The 26,211-nt window shown below is 44.0% G+C and overlaps 1 protein-coding gene across 1 annotated transcript in view; it reads left to right on the plus strand.

Moving 5' to 3' along the window:
• Positions 1-3,503: 3,503 nt before the first annotated feature.
• The window catches only part of Satb2 (SATB homeobox 2), a 178,653-nt gene continuing 155,945 nt past the window's right edge, over positions 3,504-26,211 (plus strand). Inside the window, exons 1-2 of the mRNA XM_052193555.1 lie at positions 3,504-3,705; positions 4,947-5,174. Of these exons, the coding sequence (XP_052049515.1) occupies positions 5,006-5,174 (169 nt within the window). The 5' untranslated portion in view covers positions 3,504-3,705; positions 4,947-5,005. The remainder of the gene's footprint in view (positions 3,706-4,946; positions 5,175-26,211) is intronic.

Here is a 26,211-nt window from a genome sequence, read left to right on the forward strand (position 1 = left end):
ATTACACATTTTTGTGTATATTAAATGTCCTTTGCTTAATGTTTAAAATATAATTTTAAAGAATTAAAATTTTTTGTTCCAAATTGTAGATTTTCTTTTCATTATCAAAAATAGACAAAAGAAATAATGAATTTGAAAGGATGTAGAATCTAGCCACAATGAACATTTAATTGAACTTAATTGTATACTTTATTTAAATAGACTTTCTGTTTTTAAAAATAATTTAGAATCAATAGTTCCCTTCAAAGCATAATAAAATATGTACACCTTAAAATATTAACCGATTAAACAATACTGCCGTATTGTTTATAAGAGTGTAGCTGACGTTCATAATTATACTCCTGACACAAGCCAGTGAGGTTAGCAGAGTGATCCTCAGCCAAATGCAAACGACGATTTTCCGACAGTGATTTTTATAAAATAGCTCATTAATGACAGGATAGAATCGTTCCAACCATCGCATCATCAGATATAATAATAGTGACGAATCAGACAAAAAAGATCCCCACTAAATGATTTGCATTTTTTTCCAGAAGTCCTGAAGTCCTAATATCATCAATTCTTCTTAGTTCGTGGACATTGGGCCCCAGGTGGATTCTGTAGTTCCAACATCAAGGTAAGAAAGGAAACGGGACAGTAGGGCGGGTTAGTACCGTTAATATAGAAATAAAATATATGCACTTTCCATTTTAAAAACGGGATAAGTTTGACAGTGATAGCTAGGTTTTTGAAACACCTCCTTCTTATTTCTATATGCTATAACATTGTTCTTTTTTAAAAGTTTGTCGATCAAGCTACAGTTTCTTTCTTTCTTTGCTTCAAAAAAAAAAAACAAAAACAAACAACAAGAAAAAAAAAAAAACCCTTTCAGCTTTAAGGGTTGATTTACTTCAGCCCCTTTGCTTTTGCGGGCTTGGAATTTTCTCTAGCCCCTTTGGCTGGGCATGTTCGTGGGAGCACGGAATTTGGGGAAGGAAAAAACAGGGAAAAGAAAAAGGCTTCTTAAAAACTGCGGTGGCTCCCTAGAGGATTACTACCCTGGCAGCCTCTGCTTGGCTCTGCTCCCCTGTCGCCTGGGGCTTCTGGTGAAGTTGGTGGGCGGCTCCTTTGAGTGGGACTCACCGAGGTCTAGGCCAGGGACAGGTTTCGTTTCGGGGACCCTCTTTCTTTCAGAAGCCCTCAGGCCTCCCTGGCCGTGGGCTTGCGACTCTTGGGGCGTTGGGGGTCGAGAGGTAGGTTACCAAACAAGTGGACAGCAGCCTAGACTCCAGAGCTATTCCCAGATTCAACCTCCACTGGCCCAGCTCAAGGCCAGGATTTAGAGAATTGCCTCGAGCGCGTTTCCCGAAACCGAATTTAGTTTGGCCCTCTGGCGCCGCCGTACAGTCAATGCTTCTTAAGGGGGACTAGTGGCTCTGGCAACCGGTGGAAGCCGAGTCCTTGGGGTCCTAGGGAACTGGAGGGAAAGCCCCGGTGCACAGAAGGGACAGGAGGTGCCGCCGGCTCAAGGAGCTTCTCTGGCTCGAAGGCCGGAGAGGACTAGTTCAAATTTTCTCCTCTGAGGTTCCAGCGGCTGACAGACGCGGGACGCGGCTAGCACCTCGCCGGGACCGCGGCCCCTGCCCACGTGCTTTTTTTTTTAAGGAGGTCCGCGCCCTTGCCGAATGGCCAACACAAAAGCGCAGTCCGCAGCCGGGTTTGAGCGGGCAGTACCCGCGCCACCTTAAACAAGTAATGCGGCCCGAGCCTTTCGGCTCGGGCCGCGGGAGTCCGCAAAACTTTGTGGCTCCTAAGCCGGAGAAGGACTAGCTAGGGACTCATCCGCGCGGCCTCACTCGGTTCGGAGAGGCTAATTCCCCACGGCTCAGCTCTGCTCGCGCCCGAACTCGGTCCCCAGCAGTGAGGGTCTTCGGGAGCCTCAGTGCTGCAACCCGAAGGCGTGCAGCTTCAGCGCCTCGGCGGGCATAGTGTTCTGGCCTCCGGGCAGCCCGGGCTGCGCCGCTCGCCACGTAGCCCGCGTGGCGAGAGTAGCAGGGATGTATCCTGCCTTGTGCCCACGGAACAACCCTTTCTCCAGTGCCGGACCCACAGCCGGACGGGCGGAGTCTCGCTCCAGGCGTTCGGGACACCCGGGCTATTGTTCCGGACCCGCGGCCGCACCGGATTTAAGGGAGAAGTGGCCTTCCCCAAACACGGCCGGGAGCGCATCGGGCCGGGACGGTCGGCTCGGAGCTGATGGGGAGCTCGCCCGCACCGAGAAAAGTTGCTCCGAGGGGCGGAGGCGGTGGGTGGTGGGCGGAGGCGGTGGGTGGGGGAGGCGATCGCCCTCCTATCTCCAAAGTCGAAAGTACTCCGCGGCGCAATTAACAGAGCCCGGAGACGAGGCAGCCTCTGCCGCCTCCCGAGCGCCAGTCTGCGCTTCTGCGGCGAGCCGCGACACGGAGCGCCCGCCTAGTCGCCGCAGCCTGCGCGCCGGGACGAGTGCGCCTAGGGGCTGGGCGAGGCGGCTGCGCCCTGGACTTGCTACAAGGAGGAGGACCAGACCCTGGGCCCTGGCGTTCGTCAGCGCTTAGACGCACCCATTCGTCGGCCGTGGCCACCGCCTCGCGCCACACTCAGTCCTCAGCCATCCGTCCTTCGTCGCCCGGTGCATGAGGTCCTTGCCACCCCCGCTCCCACCTCCGACTCTCCCCTTCCTCCTTTCTCCCTGCCTCCCACCCCCTTGCCTATCCCTGTGCCTCCTCCGCAACCCGGCTCTTTGGGTCGCCGTGCTCACAGCGATTGATTGATTGATGTTTAATTTCCTGCCAGGCGGGCCCCCCCTCCCCCCGCAACCTCCCCAGCCCTCCTCCCCGCCCCCCACTCCCCTCCTTCATTGCGGTGGACCAGTCTGGCTTGGGTTTAGATCCGTCCCCCCCATTCCCATCCCGAAATAACCCAGAGACATCCCCTACCCCCACCCCAAATTATTATTTTGAAGGCGCTAGATCTGGGGACCGAAAGGGGGAGGGGAGAAATCGGAAACCGAGGACAACCCAAAAGGACTCACTTTGCCTGATGACTCAACGCAACTAATAATCATCTCCCTCTCAGTGTCTTTCGCTCTGCGGCTTGTCAGTGAGTCCGGCTCTGGCTTCTGGCAGAGGCGGCCGCGAGGGGAGAGGTTGGAGGTGACAGCTTGTGCGACCGCCGCGTTTTCTATTGCGCGCGGTCCGGGGTCTCCGCACCTTCCTTGCTCTTGGTGGCACCGTCCACGCGACTCTGGCCGCGCCTCCTCTGGAGCTAGCGGCCGTAGGAGCCAGCAGCCGCCGCAGCCTCCCAGTCCTCAGCCCTTTCTCTCCAGAACCGGTCTCCTACCCGAAGGTGTGAAAGGCTCTTTCAGCCCCCTCTCCCCCCTCCTCCGCCGTCCCCTCCCCCGCTCGCTCTGGTGCCCCTTTGGAGGAGTCCTCCTTTCCCTCTCCTCCTCCCTCACCACCACCCCCCGCCCCCATCATCATAACAACCATCTCCGAACCAGAAGAAGACACCCTGACCCAGGACCTTAAACGCTAGGACCGGGAAAGAGGAAAAGGAAAGGGGAAGGAGGAAGGAGAAAGGAAGACTAGGACAACACTACAAATCACCAAAAACTTTCCACCCTGGATTCTCTACTTTTGCTCCATGGACAGAGCCCCAGCCAGCCAAGTTTCAGACAGACCGTGAGCAGTAAGTACGCTGGGCGAGGGCTCCCACGCGGCGCCTGTAGTTCGGGAAGCCCGGGGCGCGCTAAGTTCCCTGACTGTTCCCCGGCTCTGGCTCTCCACGCGCGCCTAGGCGAAGCCTGGAAGAGCGGTGGAGCCTTCCCTCGTAACCCCTCCGCGCGCTCCCTACATTGCTCGCATTCTCTTTTCCCCCCTCTGTCCCCCCCCACCCACCCACCTTGTCTGGGCTCGCGGCGACTAGCCTTCTCCGGCATCCAAAGCGCCCTAGAGGATTCTCAGCCCCTGGTGTATTTCGGGGGTTCCACTTAAGGATTTCAGTGACAATGTGGGCGCCGTTTCATCAGGTGTTTTCCCTTCTTTCGGTCATTCCTCCAAAATTTGAAGAGTATGGAGCACTGCTCGCCTAGGGACCTCGAGAAAAACTTTACAGATTTAGAAATTAGTATTAATGAGGGCTGCTCCTGCACCTAAGAATCTAGATTTTTTCTATGGTGTGTGACTAATGGCTTTAAAAAACACCAACAACCACATCCAGGATACGATGAAGATAAGAATGCTCCCAAATAGTAACTGTGATCTTGTGATGGAGGCCAGCCTTTCCAAACCTCAGAGTGTTTTGGGATGCTCACTCACGTACAATTATAGTTAATTTTTTTTTTTTTTTTTTGCGCAAAGGTGTGTGTTTGTGTACACAAGTGTATTTGGTCCATAAAGGTAAAAAGTGGGAATTCCATGGGTCCCTTGGCCATTCACAACGCATTATCAAGCAATTAATTTGCTTAAGGACCCGTGTAAGTCCTCGCTCCCTCCCCTGCCGGGCAGGCGGGACCTCTTGCTCTTAAGTACTCTCTCCTTTAAAAACCCTGACCCCCCAAGTGGGCGATGCGATGGTGGGGGCTTTCCATCAGAGAGGTTAATGCCAGCGCTGCCTGAAATGAATGGGCTACTGCTAAGGGTTTCCGAGGTCCGACTAGACTCTCTTGACACAACTGAGGGTTAACTCTTGGGACCTGAGACCGAACAGGTCTTAGTACCTCAAGTTCGGGGCAGCTTTGGGACCTCCAGTGTTTGTTTGTTTAGGACTTGCTTTCCCGGGACCCTTTGGTTCCCTTCTACAGTGTGGGAGGAAGTTTGTGTGGCTGCGGTGCAGTGCTCTGCCACTGGCCTGATCGTCTATCACGTGTGTGAGCGGTTTTCCCTCTTTTTTTTTCCCTCCCCCTTCCCTCCCCTCCGCCCCCTCCCTAGGTCCCTGCGCGTTTTATTGCGACCTGCCGGTGGGAACTTTGTCTCCAAATCGGAGCAGCATGGAGCGGCGGAGCGAGAGCCCGTGCCTGCGGGACAGCCCCGACCGAAGAAGCGGCAGCCCCGACGTCAAGGGGCCTCCCCCGGTGAAGGTGGCCCGGCTGGAGCAGAACGGCAGCCCCATGGGAGCCCGCGGGAGGCCCAACGGCGCAGTGGCCAAGGCCGTGGGAGGTAACAGCCCGGAGTTGGGAGGTGCGCGCAGCGGAGGCCCAGTGATAATGGCCTGGGTGTCAGGGTTCAGGTTGATTAGGCGCTGTTTCGGTGTAGGATTACAGGAAGTCAAATCCAGGTTGCCAAATAATGCCCTAGTTGCCTCTCCGCAACTGGTAGTAGCTTCATCTCACAAGAAAGTGGTTTACCCAGAGGGTGGCATTTTTTGGGCACTTTGCCACTGTGTGCTGAGGTGTTGGCAGGTCTGTGTCACAGCCAGCTAACTGTTTCTAGATTTTCCTAGAGAGCTCTTTAGTGTTTTAACTCCTTTGCCTTGCCTCGGATCTGCTTTAGGGCTGAAGCTTGTTGCCTTGATTTTAGTGGGACAGAGTCCTAGGATCAGGCTGGAGCAGAAGCAATGGCTTTGGAGTTCTTTTGTAGCTGGGACTGTGCTGAGACAAATGAGTGACAACTAAGACTGTGCCCTGCCGAAGTTCTAGGGAAAAAAACCCAAAGGATCACCGTGAATCCATTATGTCCTTAGAGGATTTGATGCTGTTTTGCCTGCAGAGTTTAGACTCAGCCATTTATAACTTTGTTAGGAATTAGAGGATTGGGTGAAGAACAGCAAGCAATGCTGTCTGCTGCTTCCCCACCCAAGAATTAAATATTATTTAAAGGAACTCTGTGATGGTTTCAGTACATCTATTTTCTTCAACAGTGATTAGTAATCTTACAAATTAAGACCAGAGAACAATTTAAATACTGTACTTTTAGGTTTGCAACAACTAGCTGTTTCCGCATGTATGGAATGTGCAGTTTTACATGGCATTCATACTGTTCTGTTTGGGATAAATCATTCCTGTAATTTTATTATGCCCGAGATACCCCCTCACCCCAGATGCATTGAGAAGCAGCATGTTTAATGTAATTCTTAAACTTGGTGATAAAGTTCCACTTCCCACTCCCCCATCCCTCATGCCCATGTTTGTGGTGACCATCAAATTTTGGAATAAATGCTTACTTTGAAATGTCTCCACACACCTAAGAAGATGACACTTTTGTGTTTTTAATGTTATTACTATTTTTCTTGGTGGTAGTCATTAAAGACATTTTGCCTTAATTCTTTAAATTGGCCATTTCTCTTGAGAAGCAGCCTTCCTCTCAGTTTTTAAAGTTTTGAAAACATGATTTGGCTTCTGTATAGTCCCATTTAGAGATATGAAAATATACTTTTAATGAGCAAAAAAGAAAGGAAAAAGAAATGAGCAAGCAAATCTGGTAACTGTATGACTCACTTTTCAAGAGTGGGATTCATGAGTGTGTTGCCCCAAGACCAGAGCAGTGGCCTCAGCCCTACATTATGGACACTAATATGCGCACAGTGGGGAGTAACTCTATCACAGATATGGTAGGACCAAGCTCAGATCCTGCCTGAACACGCTGCTCATGTCTGCTGAGAACATTTTTGGAAATCCTTGGAAAACACATTCTGAAAGTCACCTTTTATATAAGAAAAATCTTGGACTTAGTGATTTTTCTCTCTTTGTTAATCCAGTGCAGTTCGGCTGCACGCTCTAAGTTCCCTGGGGTCTTTAGACAGTTTAGAGTGTAACTATCAAGAATCCTTCAACAAAGCGGTCTTCTTTTTTCTTTCATGTCATATTGAACTAGCGAAGAAGTTGCCCCAGTCCCTGATTCAGGGCCCCCTTTAGTATGGAATGAGAGTTCCTTTGCAGATTTTCTTAAATTATAATTTGCTTTTGACCACTGATTCTAAATTTGCTACAGATAAAATTATTACCTTTGTGAAGAATAATAGATTTCAATAAACTTCTCTAGTCAGCACCTTGGAAGCTTAACTTAATTTAGAAACAGTGGGTCCTATTAGAGGCCTCCCACGCTGGAAATAAGATAACAGCATTCGCCTTAATGCACAACACTTGTAGTGCTTAATAGTAAAGGGAATATGGCGGATTTGTATATGGTGGGTTTATAAATAATTCTTTTTAAAAAGCTTTAATTCTCTTATTTTTCGGTTGTGAGCCTAGCCTTTAATGGCTGATCTCTCCAGCCCCAAGCTTTAATTCTTTACAGCATAATAGATTTGTTGGAATCTGTCTATTCTAAATAAATTAATTTAGAGACCTTCAAAGTATAACTTAGAATATCAAATTTTGCCACGCAAAGTTTTTTGTATTGACTGTTAATAATTATTTTGTTGACTTTAGTTTATAAAGTTCCCAACTGTATACTAAGATGTTAATAATTTTATTTCTTTATAACTTCTAATCATTTATATTGACTGGAGGAAAGCCAAGGCTTTAAAACAATGTATATTCTAAATTTAAAAAAAATGTTCAAAGTATATTTCTAGTTAGAAATACTCCCCTAATTGAAACTTTTTCTTATAAAATAGGATAAATATAGATTGTATTTCCACCATTGTACATCTCTTATTGAATATTCTTTGTAAAACAAACATAGACAGTCACAGACCTATTTACTGCCGAGCCGTTTGTTTTCGTTTCCGGGGCTGTCGCCCTGTGTGCACGCTGTGGGCATGGACTGTGCACACAGTGTGCTGGAGCACACACTTGTTTCTTGATTTCCTCCTGAAAATCGGTCTCCTCGCAGAAAATAGGGAAAATCATTACGTTAATTGGTTGCTCAGTAAAATAGCAATTTATCCCACCGCTTTTGATAAGCAGGGGGAGATAAATGTTTTTAGTTGGCTGAAAGAGTATGTTCTGTTGCTGTTGTCCTTTTTAAAGAGTGGGAACTTGTTAGGATTTTTGATGAGACTTAGATATTCATAAGGGGGGGCATTCTTGTATTTAGAGTCTGGTTTGCACCAGTTGAGGTGGAGAAGGCTCCATCGCAGTCTCTAACGTGTCTTAAGAATGGACTTACGCTAGGTACACAGTGCCTGGCGTGCAGTGTGGTCAGCTGAAGATGCCCATCAGCAGCTGCCCAGCTTCGCCTTCTTCTCTCGCCCAGGATGTTTCTGCTCTTTATGTTGTGTTTCTCAAAACACGTATGTAGTGAAGCCGGAGGGCTCACATGTATGCAAAAGTCAGCTTTTGTAGAAGGGCTTCAGAGGGAAAAAAGGCTAATATCTCTTTAAAAAACATATGAAGGCTGGGAGAGAGTTTAGACAGGCAAGAGCCTTGTGGTGTTGACAGCTTTATATCCCTGCTGGGTGACATTCACTCACTAGAATTGGCGTCCCCTCTCAGCTAGTAATTCACTCCATAAGGATTTGGGAAAAGGATGATTAATGGTGGGGGAATTTATATTTGCAGAATTGTTGATTAAAACTTATAGATCTATTTGAAGACTTAGAAGAAGAAGAGATTATTAAGGATGAGTTAACTAAACATCAGACTTAGCCTATTTCCCCCTTAGCTGAGCCCCACGTGCTGTGCTGTGTGGAATCCTCTCACAGGCAGCCCACAGCCTAAAATGAAAGTGGGGCCAGAGGACTCTGAGAGGAGCCCGGGCTGCTGCCTTTTCTCCTGGACCGCTGGAGGGGGCCGGCCCGTTGTGTTTTACTAGCAGCAAGTTATTGTGCCTCATTCATTGTTAGCACAAGCATTTTCACTTTTTAATGTTTGGCTTCAAGAGGAACTTTCAGACAGCTTTATTTAAACTGAATGAACAGCACTTGGCTATACCAGATGGTGTATTTGCTGATAGGAAGCATTAAACATCAGAAATCTTTTTGGTATTTTTCTTTTTCCCAGGATTTTTTGATGCTTTAAAAAAGTGTGGTGTGTGTGTGTGTGTGTGTGTGTGTAAAATGTTCTGGTTTGGGAATTGGAATTTAAACATTGAGAATGTCTTATTGAAATACCTGTTCATTTTGTTAAAAAATTACTTATTTTTGAAAAACATTTTGCTTTAAAAATGATTGGATTGTATATTGGCGAACCGCTGGCTGAAGTTGCCTCATAAGAAACCCCTGAACTGGCCGGCGTCCCTCGCTTCCAGGTCTGTGTAAGAGCATAGCTGTCCTGCAGCACAGGGAAAGAGTCATTATGCAGCACACACTTGCTGCATTCAAACCGAGAACAAATGTGATCAAGATTGTTAGGCAGGGCCTCATTTAGAGCTGAACATCATCTACTACAACAACAGTTAGCTTAATTGTCTACATGTGGAACATTTCCTTTTCGATTAAGAGTCAAAGAAATGTGGATCAGGTCAGGTGGAGTCACATTGGCTGTGGGGCAGCAATAATTTTATTTTTGAAAGCAGTGCTAATAGGAAAGAGTATGTATAATATATATGTACGTATATATACTCTTTATACACAGATATAATATATATCTGTGTATATGTACATATGTAATATTGAAATATATAAATACTTAGAAATATAATTGTCAACCCAGGGAAATGGAGGGAGCTGGGTTCTTAGGATGACTGTCATAAGGTGCAGTGGAGGCTGGAGCATACGCTTGTAGGAAGGACTCAGGGACACAAGAGGGAAGGCTTCCCTACACACACACAGTTATTACTGTTTTAAGTGGAAAGGTTTAATGTCTTTTAAGAAGAATATGAACTTAGGCTTAGGGGTCATCTACCCGCCTAACATGTCCTCTGTAGTTTTGCTGAAGTAGAAAAATAGCTCTTCCCTAAAGTGTTTTTAGCCCTTGGCCTGTTATTAAAATAAAGACATACTTGGTTAAAAAAAAATATATGCAACGAAACATACACATTAAACAGAACACAGGGTATCCACCCCTCAAAGTCCTGAGTGTAATTTGGTGTTTCAAGTAATCTTGGAAGTTTCATGTTCCATCAGCAGAAACCCACTGACCATTATAGTGAAGTTCTGCTGCAATGGTGTGTGTGTGTGTGTGTGTATACACACGTGTGTGCGTGCGTGTGTGTGTGTGTGTGTGTGTGTGTGTGCCCTCACATGCGCGCGCACTTAAAGCTACAAAGAAGTCCCTTAAGCATCTGTTTTTTAACTGGTTCAGAAAATAAGCAGTACCTTCATTTCCTGAAGGCCGTGACTAGCTGAGGTGATTTGTTCATCCCAGATATCCTGTATTGACTCTTTCCCTTTTTAATTCCTCTCTCTCTATAGGAAGAGAAAATAGATTAATCATTATTTACAAGATATCAGAGAATATGAATTTGGGTAATTTTAAGGACAAGGAAATATGTTATTTCAGTCAGGACTGGTAATTTTTGGGGTGCCGCTTGGCAGGACAGGGGCTATGAGGCTTCATGGCTTTACTTTGGTAAACTGAAACAGTGTTGCTGCTTCCTCCTCCTCTTCCTCATCCTTCTCTTCCTCCTCCTGTTCTTTCTCCTCTTCTGCTAAAAAGCAATTCACTGTAGAAACAGTGTATGTGAATATATTTAAAAGCTATGCTACATTAACAGAGTTAGATATATTCCATATTGTATCATTTTCTTTGGATACACATATCATTTGTTGTCTTTTGGCTTCTGTTGAGATAAAATTGATTCCAGTTCTTAGCATTAAAACTAATAATCCTACATTTGGCATTATTGTTTTATTTCAGCATGCCAAAGCCATTCTTCATAGCAGGAAACATAACTCATAAAGATAATTGTATATTTTTATTTAATAAGTACACTTTAAAAAAACTCTTTAAGAACTGTGTAGTAACGTAGTAACTTGTATCTTTCTTACACTGAGACTGAGGTACAGTGGCATTTTGGAACATATTTAAAGACAGAGCATTTGACAAAAGTTGTATGTGTAACAGTTTGTCAGTGGAAAGTGACAAGCGGGAAATGACAAATGAAATGTTGGCATCATCCCTCTTTATTTTGATAAAAATGTCTCAATTTGCAGTGATATAATACTGTTTCATAGTATTTCGTGAGTTGTAGGAGCTGCATAAGGAGAATTTAGAGTTTGTGAACGGGAAATTAGCAGCCCAAGCTCTCTTTTCAGAAGCTTTGGCAGCCCATCCTCCCCCCCCCACCACCACACATACTCCCCGAGAACAGGAACAGCAGTGAAATGTTGGATTGAACCCATACATTTTAACTCATTATTTTTTGGAAAAAAGGGGGGGGCTGGGTAACTGAGAATGGTTTCAAGTAGGAGACCTTTATACTGAGTGAGAAAGTGAAGAAGAGTTTGTCTTTTCGTTTCCTTGTTTTCCCGATGGCAATTTGAGAAGGAGTGATTTCCTTCTCCAGGCTTTGATTGTACAGATCTCTCCTCCCTTCCAATCATCCCGGCTCTTCAGCAGTAATTTAGCAAGCCAGTCAGGTGAGCTGTGAATTTCTTTTATTTTAAAGTACAAGAGAGGTTTTGAAACTGAGTATTAGAAACAGATCTCTAAATACAAAGGATTCGTCAGCCTGCTGCTTATGGATAAAATGATTGCCATTTCCAGAGCTGAAGAAGTCACTGTCAGCATGCAATTGAGGTTGAGTTAAGACAAGTCAGTTGAGGACTTCCAGAGGTTTTATTTTTGAATTTAATTTAATTCAATTTAATTTTTTGACCCAGGTGTAGCTTCTCCATTGTGTTCTCTTTTCTGAAGAAACATTCCTTCCTGTGTTGCTATCCAGCAACTGAGCATTTCCTTGCTTTATGTCTTTTTATTTGATAAAACTGACATACCATGGCGTTTCTGTAAAAATGTTTTGTGGTACTGGGCATGGTGGCTTATGCTTGACATATCAGCACTTGAGAGGCTGAGGCAGGAGAATTCTGAGTTTGAGGCTAGTCTTGGATAAATATGGAATTCCTGTCCACCTTGAGCCACAAAGCAAGACTTTACCTCAAAATCCACAACCACTAACACCAAAAAAAAAAAAACCAAACAAAAAAAAAAAACAAAAAAAAATGCCATGATAAAGTTTCAAAGTCATGGAAGACAATTTATATTCAACTAATAGAATGTTATTAATTGCAGATGATAAATTATGATGAAAACAAAGATAATTAGGTGACACAAGGTATTAGAAATGTCACCTACTCTGACTTTTTCTGTTATTTGTGAAGCTTTAGTTAATTGCAGATTAACAACAGGCCAGATAAAAAGCTATAAATGTCTAAGTATGTTTTAGATATGCAGTTACAGCAACTGAATTTAGGACATGTATTTTAAAATTATTATTTATAACCTCTAAAGCCAAAATAAGAAAGTCCCAGAATGAGAGTGAAGTATAATGACACATGTGTGTAAAGATCCTATGATGAAAGCCAGTAATTTTTTACTAACCTAAAATCATGATAATAATGAAAAGGCAAATTGAGTAGATATTATAGTTACCAGAGCAATGCATACAATAATGGCAAAGCAGAGCAAATCACACCAAAGTAAATAAATAACAGTGTCAACATTTAAACCTTGAAATACAGCTATTAGCCAATCAGTGTACGGCAGGCATGCCCATTAGCTGTTGGTCTGATACATCAGGACAATAAAATTCTCCGAGGAAGCATATTTTTCAATTTAACTTGTTCCTGATACTGTTACTTACTGTGTGAGGTGAAATGATTTCTCCTCTTAAGTTGTTGCCTTATTATCACGATGGTGTTCTGTCCTAGCACAGCTGGTTATTAATCTGTGGTATTAACATAAGAAGAGAGATTTTTTAAAAAAAACCTAAAAGAAAAAGCTTGCCCTCTTTATTAAAGTATACATTCTCCAGCTGTGTTTGATACCCACTCACAGCTCTGTGCCTGTCTTTGTTTGCAGGAAGACTTGTACAGATGTGGAGAGAGGTAGGTTCCAGATAAGAGAGTGTTTTCTAAAACGCTGAAGTGTGCCGGGCAGTGTACAGGCATTCCTGGAATAACTGGAGCCCCAGCACAGCAATGGCCAGTTACCCTTTTCTCTCTTGAAGGTCTTTGCTTGATTTGGGTCCATAGCTGGAAAATGAGTATATCAGCTCTGTCATAACTAATCGTTTTATTTTACACAAGAAAACTATTTTCTTTGCAAAGAGAATCACACAACTATAGAGAACTGGCCAAAGGCAAAGAGTAAAATAAGAAACCATATTTTGATATTTTTCTTATTGTGTCAGCACATGAAAATTAATCATTTGACTGCTCTATTACTTACACATATAAAGAAACCCAAAATTGATATTGCTGATAGCTTATCAGAAAAATGCATTCATATAAAACTCTTAAAATTACTGTGCTTTTGAAGCATTATTTTTTTTTTGTTTAATAGAATCAAACTTTCTTTTGTCATAATCCAAAGATGGTAACAGAGCCACATGATAAATGTCTCTTTAAGTGTCGTAGTAAAAGAAAATGACTTGTCTTCTGAGGCAGTAGAGGGTTTATGTTGTTTTGGACCCATTTCCAAGCAGTGATCGAAAACAGATTACAATAACAATTATACAGTCAGAAGATGCAATATCCATTCCTGCTTTAATTGAGTGAAGGAATAATAAAAACATCATTAAGAAAAATGAGGTGGACCTGTCACACAGTGTACAGAGTCTTAGACTTGAAGGCGATGCAGAAAAGCCAGAGCCCCTTGTCTGTCCTCTGTGGTGTTTATTATTAGCTGAGCTCTGCACCGGCTTTCCTTCCCTGGGAAGTTCACTAAAGAGCCCGTGGGAGTGTGTGCCCAGGCACCACAAAGGCGCACTTTGCCTCAGGGTGTGACATTTTCTTGGGTTCTACCTGAGGTGTAAGTGACCCATCAGCCCCTTTCTAACCTTTGGGGATAGATGTCCACAGAAATGACAGCTTGTCTGTCGAGTGTAAGAGCTAGGTGAGGTTCCAGCCAGCAAACCTTTCCAAAGTCCTCAGGAGGCTAAACTGGAGAGAGAAGGTTGAGGCCCACCCATGCCTGTGGTGCACATAGGAGAGCCTGAACTTCCTTGTCTTTATGCTGTCACCCTGTCACTCTGCTAGACATGGGGTTAGGACTGCCTCTTGAGCACAGAGCATCTGGCTTTCATTCTGATCTGGTAAACTGTTGCATATAGCCATTTGTCGTCTCCTTTTATTTTTTATTTTTTAAATTTGAGGAGGGTTCTCAGTATGTAGCCCTGGCTAGCCTCAAGCATCCACCTGTCTCTGGGATTAAAGGAACACACACCATGCCCCACATGTCCCTAATTGTTAACCTTGCTGGGCTGGGCTGGGCTGGGCTGGCAGCGGGCATCCCCGGTCCACATTTGGAACTTCTCTATGGGATAGCAGCAGCCAGCAGCCAAGATCACTGGCTATGTTTTCACTCTGGGTTGTGCGTCTTCCTGGGAGACATCACAGTTCCTGAAAACCTGGCCATGACAATGGGGCAAGGCCAGCCAGCAGCCTCTCGCAGAGAACCACCGAGGCTCACGCACCAGATGCCCCTAGCACAGTTACAGCCCACGCTTCCACTCAGCTGGGACACTTAGAAGGGACATTTAAAAAAAATCAGTTGTTAAACATTTTCTTGGTGCCATTACTTGGAAAGATCTTTCTGTGAGCTGCGATGTGAATGATGGAATGGGTGTTGTATCCTGTGGTGGAGGCCCAGAGACCCTGGTCAGCCCAGGGGTCGTCCCTTCAGAAGGGAATTCATATTGACTAATACAAAAGAGCTTAGCATGTGTATTCCATGAAGAGCGGTTAGTTAATAGCACCTCAATTAAACCTTTGTCAGCAAAGGCTCTTTTACCTTTCTAGTCACATAACCTAACAGGGCTGAGCTTTAAGGCTCTATTAATCTGTTGGTTTTTGTTGTTGCTGTTGTTGTTGTTGTTGTTTTCTGGGCTTTACGGTTTGAACCTAAACATTCATTCTGGGTGGAACTTGGCATCACTTCTCTTTGCCTCGGAGGGAATTTTTGTTGTGCAGTAAAAAGTGGCATTTCTTTCATGCGACCACCTTCTCCGAGTTCCCCCTGTTCTCCAGAGCAAATAGCAATTAAGTAGTCAAGGTTTTAAGAGTGTGTCTTTAATTTTAAAAACAGAACGATTATTTTAGGTGAATTAAGCCATGTTCCATTAGTTCATATTGTAAACTAGTGCTTTTGAAAAGAATAGAAAAGATATGCGAAGCCAGTAATGCATTGAAAGTGTTTTTCTTCCCCCTTCCTCTCCAGTGTGTGGAGCCGTGAAACCCGTGAGTTAGTGGCTGCTGTCTCAGATGCTGAGAGTTAAGACGTTTTGTTTTATTTGTATTACCTGCTGCTATTTTAACGCTGACTGAACGAAAAGGAAATTGAATCTCGTCTGAAACCACTGGCCTTTCCAACCTTATTTTGGGAAATAGGCTTCCACTCAATTCTTCTAAGATGGTCTTTCCTGTAGTTTGCTATACTGTGTTAGAATCGGGTTGTTATCGACATCTGATCACATACAAGTGGAAAGGGAAGGGTTTGGATTATCTTGGTATGAAAGCCAGCAAGTTCCCAGAGTGTCAGTGCTGTGTGGTCCATGGCGGAGCAGTCCCTCCAGCTGGGGCGGAGCTGGGTGTGTTGGACAGCTGGCCTCCTGGGGTGAGAAGGCCTCTTCAGACAGGTTTCTGTCTTTGGAGTTGGGAGTATGGTATTGGGAGCCCTTTGTTGAGGGAAGCCTAAGGAGAACAGATATTTCTGGAGATGGGAGTTATTCCATGTTGAAAACCAGGTAAAGTCACTTTTCAGGAGGGAATGAGGTGATTCTAATTTTTTTCCCCTGCCCCTCTCAAATAAATGTCTAGGTAATTTTCAGTACAACTAACTCCATTTACAGGCTCAGTCATCCAGCAAGTTTGTGCCTTAAGCACATTTTTATGGTCAACTTCTACATCCCCCCACCCACCCCAAATGGGAGCTTACTGTTGAAAGTCTGCCAGTGATCATTAGCTCCCAAGAGATTTGGGAGAGAAGAAGAATGACAGGCTCTCACCTTCAGTGAGACCGTTCGTGTGGACATTTTGCCACCATGGGAAACCAGAGTCAACCTGAATGTTCAGGATGACTGTGAACTGTCTGATAGAGATGTATGGGACTCCAATTAGTGCAGGGTGAGGATACCAATGCACCTCTCTTCGTGCTGTTCCCGTGCTTAGTGGAAAACAAGCTGCAAAGTAAATCCCTTGGCCCTCCAATAAAAAGATTTATAGCAAAATAATTCTCAGCCCCATAATGGGGCCGTTGTAGGTTTGTGTTTGATATTTGTAAGACTGAAATACAGTCCATGCTCCCAAACTAAGCATTTATTGTAAACAAGTTAACTGCCAAGAGCTTCTATTCTGTCAAACATAATTATATTGAAGATTGATGTATAGCTTGAAAGTCAGGTTGAGAGAGACAATTCCTTTCCATGAAGGGAGACTTCTGAGACTCTGCTCCTGCTTCTCTGATAGCACCGCTTAGGAAAACCCCTTTCCCCACAGCCAGCCTTATGTAGAATAAACACAGATTTGGTCTTGAAAATAGAGCTGTTTGTCTGTCCTTCTCTTAACAAAACAGAGAGATGAACTAGCATTCACAGGAGCTGGTATGAGCAAGGCTTGGCAGCCGTGGTCCAGACACAGAGGCTTGCTCCTCCCCGGCCCTGCTTTAGTATGCCCACAAACCTGCACCTATGCTTAGAAGCTAACCCCACAGGAAATCCTTCTTTCCTTAATGCTGGCCTTGCTTCTTGGCCATTTTGTGTTATTCTTGTGAGATTCGAACTCTTTGGAAACCATAGCCTGGAGGTGTGGCATGCTAAAATACTTCAGCGTGAGGTTTAGGGATGACTTCAGAAAAGAAAGAATTTATAAATCTAGTAGTCTAGGGGAAGTAAAATCTTTTTGAGGTTGAGATGTACATATCTGGACTTACCTCCAGTTTAAAGTTCTTTGCTCAGAGGGAGGTATAATTTCTTATTTTGTTTAGGGCAAGGACATCTTGACTTTAGAAATATTTAGGGTAAATAAAACTGGAATCACATTCTTTCTTTGACTGGGTGGCAGCCTTTGACTGACCATAGTAAGGGTGAAAATAGTATTTTCAAGCTGGACGTGGAGGCTTATGCTGTAATCCTAGCACCTGGAAGGCAGAGGCAGGAGGGTGACTCAAGGTTTTGTTCAGGGAGGAGCACTGGGGGCTAGCTTGGTCTACCTAGTAAGTACCAGGCCAGGGTTAGAGGGTGAAAAACATATCTCGGGGAAAAAAACAAAGCAACAAGAATTTCAGTGGGTTTCATAAGCAGTGACTTTTATAGTTTTTCTAGTTTCAAAAATAATCAAATTTAATGTTTCCTCTTAGAAATACATAGAGTATAAAGAGAATGACTTAGAACTACAGAGACAAACAATACTATTCTATTTTTATTAAATAACCGCTATAAATTACACTGGTATGTATATAGTTAAAAGATTGTGTCGGGAATGCATTTCATCAGGCCCTGTTCCCCTGGTCTGAGTTTATTAACCTCATCGCAGTCACTGTAATGACCTCCATTCTGTAAGCCAGAGGAGATCTCACTGTCCCCTGAGGGAGCTAGCTGACTGGAGGATGCCCACTGTGAGTTGTTGGTAGTTGCTGATCTTTCCCCCTTCCCTCCCTCCCAGTGTCAGCTCTCTGGAACTTTCTCCCTCTCCATCTCCCTGTCCACAGCCATTTGATGGGGAGAGAGAGCGAGAGCGAGAGCAAGAGAGAGAGCGAGAGCAAGAGAGAGAGAGAGAGAGAGAGAGAGAGAGAGAGAGAGAGAGAGAGAGAGAGAGAGAGAGAGAAAGAAGGCTGCCTGTCCACTGAGGTGCAGCTCTGTGGGATCTGCGCCCATTAATTCAGTGATCACTTCTTTTACATTTCTGTTAAATATCCGTACACTGTTCAAACCCTAAACATAGTATTTTCTTTTATGAGGGAGAAACCTTTTTTTTTTTTAATATAAAAACTTTACTTTTCAGTTTTCATTTGATAAAAATCTTTCCACTTTCATATGATTTCCTTTGAGGCTTTGCACCAGTGTTTGATCTCAATTTTTAATAATTTTTTGAGTTAAACTCCCCAAAGGAAACATGCTTGTGCTATGAGATATTCCCACTAGAAATACAGGTAGTCCTAACTTATTGAGTGTGAGCACTTGATTCCTTTATTAATTCCTTGCTTAAAAAAAAAAAACTCAACACAGTTAACCTTTCTTTAACACTACACTGGAGAAATTAATCAAAGATTTTTTAAAAAATAGTTTGAATTAGATAAAATAATATTTAGGCATAGCTCAAAACCCGTGATAATGAAGCAAATAGTACAGGGACAGCTTCTGTTGGCGCCTTTCTTTTGAGGAGTGGGACTCTAGACAATACCCAGACAGGGTATTGAGAAGGGGCCGTGACAAACTGCGTCCTCGTAAACATGCCTTAAAATCTACCCTGTCAGAAACCTGCAGAATCAAATTGTACTTTGTCAGGAGACAAGAATCCTGATATTACTGAAATGTGCTACAATCACTTTTAATACACTATTGAATCTTTTGATGAGCACACATCATCAACTGTAAAAAGAACTTTTAATTGTTAAGTTTTGAAATAATTACCTTGCAGCAATATGCCCTGGGTTTGACCTTTTCTGTAATATCCAAACTTAGAGGAGATGCTTTCCTGCAGTGTAGGCTGTGGTCCTGCTGACCTGACTGCCTCTCCAAACCTGAGCCTGGTGATTGCAGGCTTTCAGTTCTCAAACAGAATACACACGCCTTCTTACCGTATGCTGATATGCCAGCAGTCTCTGCCCACTGTGGACACGCATCGCTGCGTGGTCTGGCCAGCTTCCTGTGCCCAAGGGAAACCCAGCTCCTGAGTTCACGCATCTGTCTCTTTCCTAGAAAGCGTTGTCTGTGACCTGATGCTCACTGCGCTGTAGGGGGCCCACAGTGATGCTGCACACTCCACGCTACTTATTAATGTCTAAGTGGAATTAGCCCATTGTTAAACTGAACCACTGTTTATATTGGACATCCCATACCTAGGTCAGGCTCTGAGGTGGGGTGTGGCAGAGTGGGGATTTGTTTAAAGGCGGGCCTCTCCCTGAGACAGCCACAGGCCCAGTGTTGCTGACATCCGGGGATTTGGTTGGTTCTGAGGGTTCAGCAGCTATTCCAGGTGTAGCTCCTCCTTTATTATTTTGGTAAGTTACCTCAGCCAGGCCTCCTGGGCTCCTGTGACGCTGTGGTTTCAAACTGCCTTCAAACTGGAGCCTGCCACTGAATTTCTGTGAGGTTAACCGGAGAACATTTACCCTTGGTTCTGCAGTCCTGTCTTGAGATTGAGTTAGGACTCCTAAACTTGAGGACAGGCTTGGAAGCAGATGTAAGGAATGCTATCACTGGGCCTTCTTTCTGCTATTTGAGGCTCCCATTGAATCCTTGAGAAGCAGTGCTCACTATCCAAACTTATCATCTCCTGGCCTAATCCTGCACCTCATTTCTAAGATTAGGGGAGGCTTCGGGGGCTGAAAAAGCATCCGATTTTACTGCAAATAAGCTCAGAGAGTAAAATACTGCCTCATTGTTAACCCCTGTGTCCTCAGATGGAGGGAGGGTGGGGGATGCAGTAAGAGATTTTATTGTTGAAACTTTACTTGGGGGCCCTGTGTGTGTGTGTGTGTGTGTGTGTGTGTGTGTGTGTGTGTGTGTTTTCAATCAGAAGTCATGGTGGAGAGGAAACCAGATTTATCCCGTTTATGGCCTGTTTGTCTTTGCTTGTTTCTTTAGAGCTGACAGTAACCCACCCTCTGATGACCTCCACTTCCCTGCCATCTACCTCTGTGTGAGGGTCAAATGAAATCAACGACCAGGAAGAGGTGCTGGAATGGGGGTATCAGGAGGGAGCCTGAAGGTCCCCAGGTTGACCTGTGAACTTCAAGGGGTCTCCCGCATACTGAAATGACACCCTTCTTTTACCCTTACTATTGATGAGAATTTTTCTCTACTTTTTTTTTTTTTAACACTATCTGACATTTCCCTCCAAGTAAGCTTATTTGGAAGGAAATCTGAAGGTATAGTCACACCACGCACATTACAGCCTGCAGTGCTGACGTAGCCATTTTAAATTTGTGTGAGTTCTGAGGTGCACTGAAGGACCAGGAGTACTGTTCTTTGTTAGAGGAGATGCTACTTCTCTTTTAGAGGAGATGAAGGACATTACATAGCAAAATGCACTGTCATTTTTGAAACAAATGTTGCCTTGGTACACATTTGCTGAGCCTTCTTCCCCGGAGTTAGAACCCCACCCCTTAAAGTGTCACATCTTTTTATCAGTTAATCTCAGAAAATTTCCACATCAGCACCCCCCCCCCCCCCAGGGGAAGTGTGCAGCACCTGGGTTTGGAATGTGGCTGCCTTAGTCTCTGAAGGTTGGACTTGAGCAGGAAGGGAAGGCTAGACAGGCCGAAGCTAGCTAGCTACCGGAGGAAAGACACACTTGGTTAATTTTGAAACTTTGTCTGCGGCTCCAACCAGGAGGTAAATGATGTTCAAATTTGTTTTCTGTTTGTGGTTGTGATTCTTGGCTCTCAAACTTTGCTTTCTTGTTTTAGGGTAGGAAAAAAGGAAAGCAATGTTACTTCTGTTCTCTGTCTTTCTGTCTCTCTGTATGTGTGTCTGTCAGAGAGAGAGAGAGACAGAGACAGGAGATTATACAACTACTTTCATTTTTCTAGTAAATTGTAATAGGAAAAAGATAGTCTGTTCTTTGGCCCCAGTCTTTGGGGAATAGACTATTAAGTCAGCTTCCCTAAATTTCTTGCACCTTTCTCTGGGGCTTGGTGTAGGTTGTGGAATGTGGTACTTCGCTTCAGGCTCAGTTTATGCAAAGAACTGGTAGGCGAGGCTCTTTGCCCTGCCTTTGTATCTTCTGTTACTCTGGAATCTTAGGTGATTGTATGAGATAGTCCTAGGAGTGGTCCTGTGGCTTCCTTCATTCCTGAAATGGGTGGGTTTTAGGAGCCCCTGGGAGGCTGAAGGCTGGGCTCCTGTGACCTCAGCTAGCCTTAGTCCTTTCAGGTGGCAGTTCCAAGAATGAAGGTGGACTCTGAGGACAAAGAGTCCAGGACAAGGGTGGAGTCTAGCCCTTGGGCCTGAGTCTTTTCTCCTTTTGTCTGTTGTGCCTGAAGAGCACCTCATTTCTGAAGTTATTCCAGGCCTAGCACTGCCCCCACAAATGAGAGTCCTCAAAAAAGTCACCAATCCAGTAGCACAGGCATCATGGAGGGTAGCAAAGTAGGCCTCACGGAGGGTATAGCAAAGTAGGCCTCACGGAGGGTATAGCAAAGTAGGCCTCATGGAGGGTATAGCAAAGTAGGCCTCATGGAGGGTATAGCAAAGTAGGCCTCACGGAGGGTATAGCAAAGTAGGCCTCACGGAGGGTATAGCAAAGTAGGCCTCACGGAGGGTATAGCAAAGTAGGCCTCATGGAGGGTATAGCAAAGTAGGCCTCATGGAGGGTATAGCAAAGTAGGCCTCCTGGAGGGTATAGCAAAGTAGGCCTCACGGAGGGTATAGCAAAGTAGGCCTCACGGAGGGTATAGCAAAGTAGGCCTCATGGAGGGTAGTTGTTAGCTAACAGGGCAAGTTGTCAGATCCCTGTGGGGGGAGGCTGGGATATTTTCAAAGGAGAATGTGGGATTTAGATGGGCTGAGTTGCTGCTCTGCCTTGGCCTTTTTTGGTCCTTTCAGACTCTTAATTTATTAGCTGCAGTCAATGAGAACTTTCTCATGTGGTATATATGATGAAAAAGTAAAGGTTACATGGTGGGCTAGACTGTAACGTGCAGGGTGGGCTGATTCTACCCAGTTTCAGTGGCAGCCTCCAGCTGTGAAGATCTGCGCTTCTGACTCACCTTCCACCTCCTTGCTGAGGCTAACCACTCTGAGAGCTGGAGAATATGCTCTGTGCTCTCCTTTTGTCCATGACAGCCTGGGAGCTTTCCTTGTAGATCATGACCAGGAAAAAGAGGTGGGGGAGCTTAGTAAAGGCATGGGATTATCAGTGTTAGGAATCAGGTCGCTGCCTAAGGTTTGCTTGGTGAGGAAGAGAGGCAAACACTTTGACTATCTGAGGTAAGCAAAGAATGGCCTTTGTTCTTAAGTCACCTAAGACCTAGAGCCCTAAGGAAAGATCGCACCTATGAGGGGTGGGGCAAGAAGTGCTCTGGACCGTCACGTACTTGTCTTAGTATCAGTTTGTAGTGAGCTTTTTCTGTGTGTGTTTGCGATTTGACAGATCGCTTGGAGGGCATATTATCTCACAGAAAATATAAGGCACTGCGTGCTGTCTAAAGGCCCCACTTAAAACGAGCTGAAAAACAGCTAACAATTTTAACATTGCGTTTAATTCAGTTTGTTCAAATATTATTTCTACATGCAATTCATCTTCTAAGAAATGTTTATAATAATAAATGTTTTTTAAAAAGAAATGTTTATAATATATTTTCTTTTGTTGCTTTTTTTTTTTTGGTAGTAAGTCCTTAAAATCGAGCGTCTTTTATACTTAACATCAGGTTTCAGTTGAAGAGAAGAGGCCATGCTTTTTGCTATAGGGCATGTTGAATGCTGTTGGATATTCTTGTTTGTATAATAAACCATCCAGTGATTACTAGTTTCATCTGGTCATTCAGTGATAGGTTATTCAATCACTGTCAGTGTTCTTTTTATTTGAAGAAATGCTTTTTAGTGTCATGAACATTGCTTACTGAAAAATATTGAAGAAATGATTGTTTTTTCCCCATCTGTAAAATGGCATTGATACTCATATTTAAAAAAGAAAACTAGGCAGCATTGTTTGAGAGCTGGATAACCTAGATGTATTTATTACACATGCACACCACACACACACACACACACACACACACACACACAGACAGACCATACCCCCCCCTACACACACATACACACACACATACACATACTCATTTGCATTTTAGAAGGGAGAATTTGAGTCTTAGAGAGCTCTACATACGTCATGAACAGTCAGTGACTCAGGCAGAGTGACAGGAGCAGGATTTGTTTAACTCCAGGGCTTTTCGTAACATGTAACTATCTTCCCACTGGTCACTTCTGTTCGCATGGCCACGGCGGTACTGGAGCCATGTCTCTTCTGCATGCCCTCCTTCAGAACCATGGCGATGAACATGGCTAGTTCAGTGTTCTAACAGATGACAGCAGGGAAGCACGCTTCCCTAGGGGAGAGAGCCCTGTTTCCTGTCTGCAGAGACAGAGGACAGCATATGTCCTGCTTGCCTGAACTAGTCATGATTTTAGTAAATGGCCATGGCCCAAGTGCCTGTCTTCAGATTAAACTACCTGCCTACCTCCAGCAATTGTAAAAGGCTTAACAAGGCTTATGATCAAAAGGTCCAAAGTTCTCCACTTGATCATCTGGAAATGGGTTTGTGCGACAATAAAAGAAAAATAATGCTGTAAGCACAAATGCAGCCTAGAGCCCGAGGGTTCCTTTAATTTTCTTTTTCTCCATGACCCTTTAGAACTTGTAACTACGTTTAGCTTTATGCTGCTGCTTTTTTATTGACGTTATTTTCTTCTTGCCACTGTTACATTTATTTTTGAAGCATTTTGTAAATGCCCTGCCTCTCTCCTTCTCTCTTCTTCCTTTGCTCGAGGACAGTAGTGAGACCAGCTGAGGAGTTACTTCTTTGTGAAGTGCACATTTCTTCTTGCTCTGTGTGTTTCCCTGGGGAAGACCTATTTTCCAAGACTTTTGAGTCCCATGCCTTAATTTTCACTTCAATTATACCAGTTTGCTATTTTTTACTTATTTCACCATTTTCATTAGTAATTGCATCAGTTTTTCTTTTCCTTTTTTTTTTTTTTTTGGCAAAAATGGAATTGTATTATAGAGCCATAATTGTTGGATCAGTCAAGTACTACTAAAAAGATTTATTTTTCTAACAATGGAATACAACCTATTATGATATCTGTGAGCCCGTATGTGTCTGTGTGTCTGTGTGCCTGTGTGTATAAATTGTGTGTGTGTGCGGTGTGTGTATATATGTGTTTGTGTGTGTGCAGATAGGTTTGAAGTTGATGTTGACTATTTCCTCTGTCATTCCCCACTTTAGTTTTTGAGGCAGGGTAGGATAGTTTTTATCCTATCCCATTGACTGGGAGCTTGTCATTTTGGCTAAGCTGGCTGGCTGGTGAACCCAGGATCCTCCTGTCCCAGCCCTCACTGCTGCAGTCACAGACATGTGTACCACTGTATATGGCTTTACATTGTGCTGCTGGGTATCTGAACTCTGGTCTTTGTTCTTACAGCAAGCAGTCATCCACTGAGCCATCGTAGTTTTTAGGTAGGTGAGACGTGTAAGGGGATTGGCATTTGCTTTTGACTAGGAGGAATCACTGCTGTTGTGCTAGCCAACAGTTATTCCCTCCAATCACAAACTAAAATGTTTAGGAAATAGTTGTCTCGTACTGAGAGTTATAAAACATTAGTCTCCTACATGTTATAGACACCTGAGATTTTGTCTTGTATTTTATATTTAACTGGTTGTTCTATTACTTTGAAATTAATAGGACCTTTTCAGCCAGTCCCAGACTTACTTAGTCATGGGTGAATGCTAGCTTATGGAGTAGCTAGATTCATTTAAAGGCCTTATCTGTGGTCCCCAGATGTGTGACATGCACATGTTGACATTAGGAACTGCACATGGATTTTCAGCACTGAAACCTCTGTAGACACAGGTATTAGTGGTGAGGCAGCTTATGGCACTACTGGCTGTGAGGCTGCGAGTGAGCAGATGCTTAGATCACTAGAAGTAGCAGTGAGCCTGCTTCCTTTGACAAAGATCATATACCAGTATGTAAGAGTTAAAAGGTCTGGATGTCGCTGTTCCCAGCCGGGAAGGGCTCCCCCGAATGGGTTGTATAAACTGCCATTATGCTTAGGAAGGTTTTACAATGCTTCCAGCTGCAGTGTGGACAGGAACCATAGCAGACTTGTTCTTTCCTGTATCTATGGAGTGATGGGCGATACCCCCCGCCCCCGCCACACAGTAGGTGCAATCATTAAATGCTATATAAATGAATGATGGAAAGATACTGTGGGACACATCTGATTTGTACTATTCATTATGTATCTTAAATATATTTGATAATAAGCTCCCATTAGCAAATAAATAATAAATACTTCGCCAATTGGTGATGGTAACCGAGGAAAACAACACTATGAAACACCACGCTAAATCACCTTTGCTTAAAATCTGTCCTGCCTCGCTTCTCCTCGCGTTCTCCATGGATCTGTAGTATGGATGAGTTTTCTGTGGAGTAATAATGGAGTCAAGGGGTGTGACAAGTGTGTGGTGAGACGTGTTGGGCTGTTGCTCAGGCTTAATAATAATTACCAAGATCTTTAATGATAACAATTCTTAATGAGTATTATTATTGTTAATAATGATGATATTTAATAATTATACCCAATACTTATTATCTTTAATAATAATAATTAGTACATGGGAACCAGTTGTACCATTGTATTATCTTTAGAACAAAACCCTAAATCTATGGGCCAGGAGTCTGCAGAGTGCCTGCTTTTCACCTCTGTTTTCCAGATCGCAGTGAGTCAGGAGGCATCTGGGGTTAGAGCAGGGAGAGCTGTTGGAGGCCTTCTAGGCATCTGTGCATGCGTTGGGCCTACCTACCCCCAGTCAGGTTATGGCGGTCTTGATTTCATCATGGCGTGCCTGTCCTAAGGCCGTCACACCTCCCACACCTCCCACCCTCCCTCTGCCTGCCCGTGCATCCTTCCTAACTTTTGTGTTTTGATGCACAGAGGAAAGATGCAGAGCAGACCCTCATTCCATAACGCACTAATTTGTGTGAATTATGCAGGGCAGAGTCCATGTTTATCACTTGTCCATTGGTAAATCTTTGATCTTCTTTTGTCTTGCTATGTTTAGATTTAAATGCCTGTATGACTTTTTCTAAAAAATAGTTTAAAAACTGTTTGGTGAATTAAAACATTTTTTAAGCTTTTCACACTTTGATACAAAGCAGAGAAATATTTCAGTGACAACCGATTTCAACAGATTTTTCAAATAGACTAATTTGCTTTATTCTTTAGGGTAGTTTATTTTATTTTATTTTTTATCTGCAAACACTGAAA

The sequence above is a fragment of the Apodemus sylvaticus genome, chromosome 9, assembly GCF_947179515.1.
Source record: "Apodemus sylvaticus chromosome 9, mApoSyl1.1, whole genome shotgun sequence".
In the NCBI taxonomy this organism is placed as follows: domain Eukaryota; kingdom Metazoa; phylum Chordata; class Mammalia; order Rodentia; family Muridae; genus Apodemus; species Apodemus sylvaticus.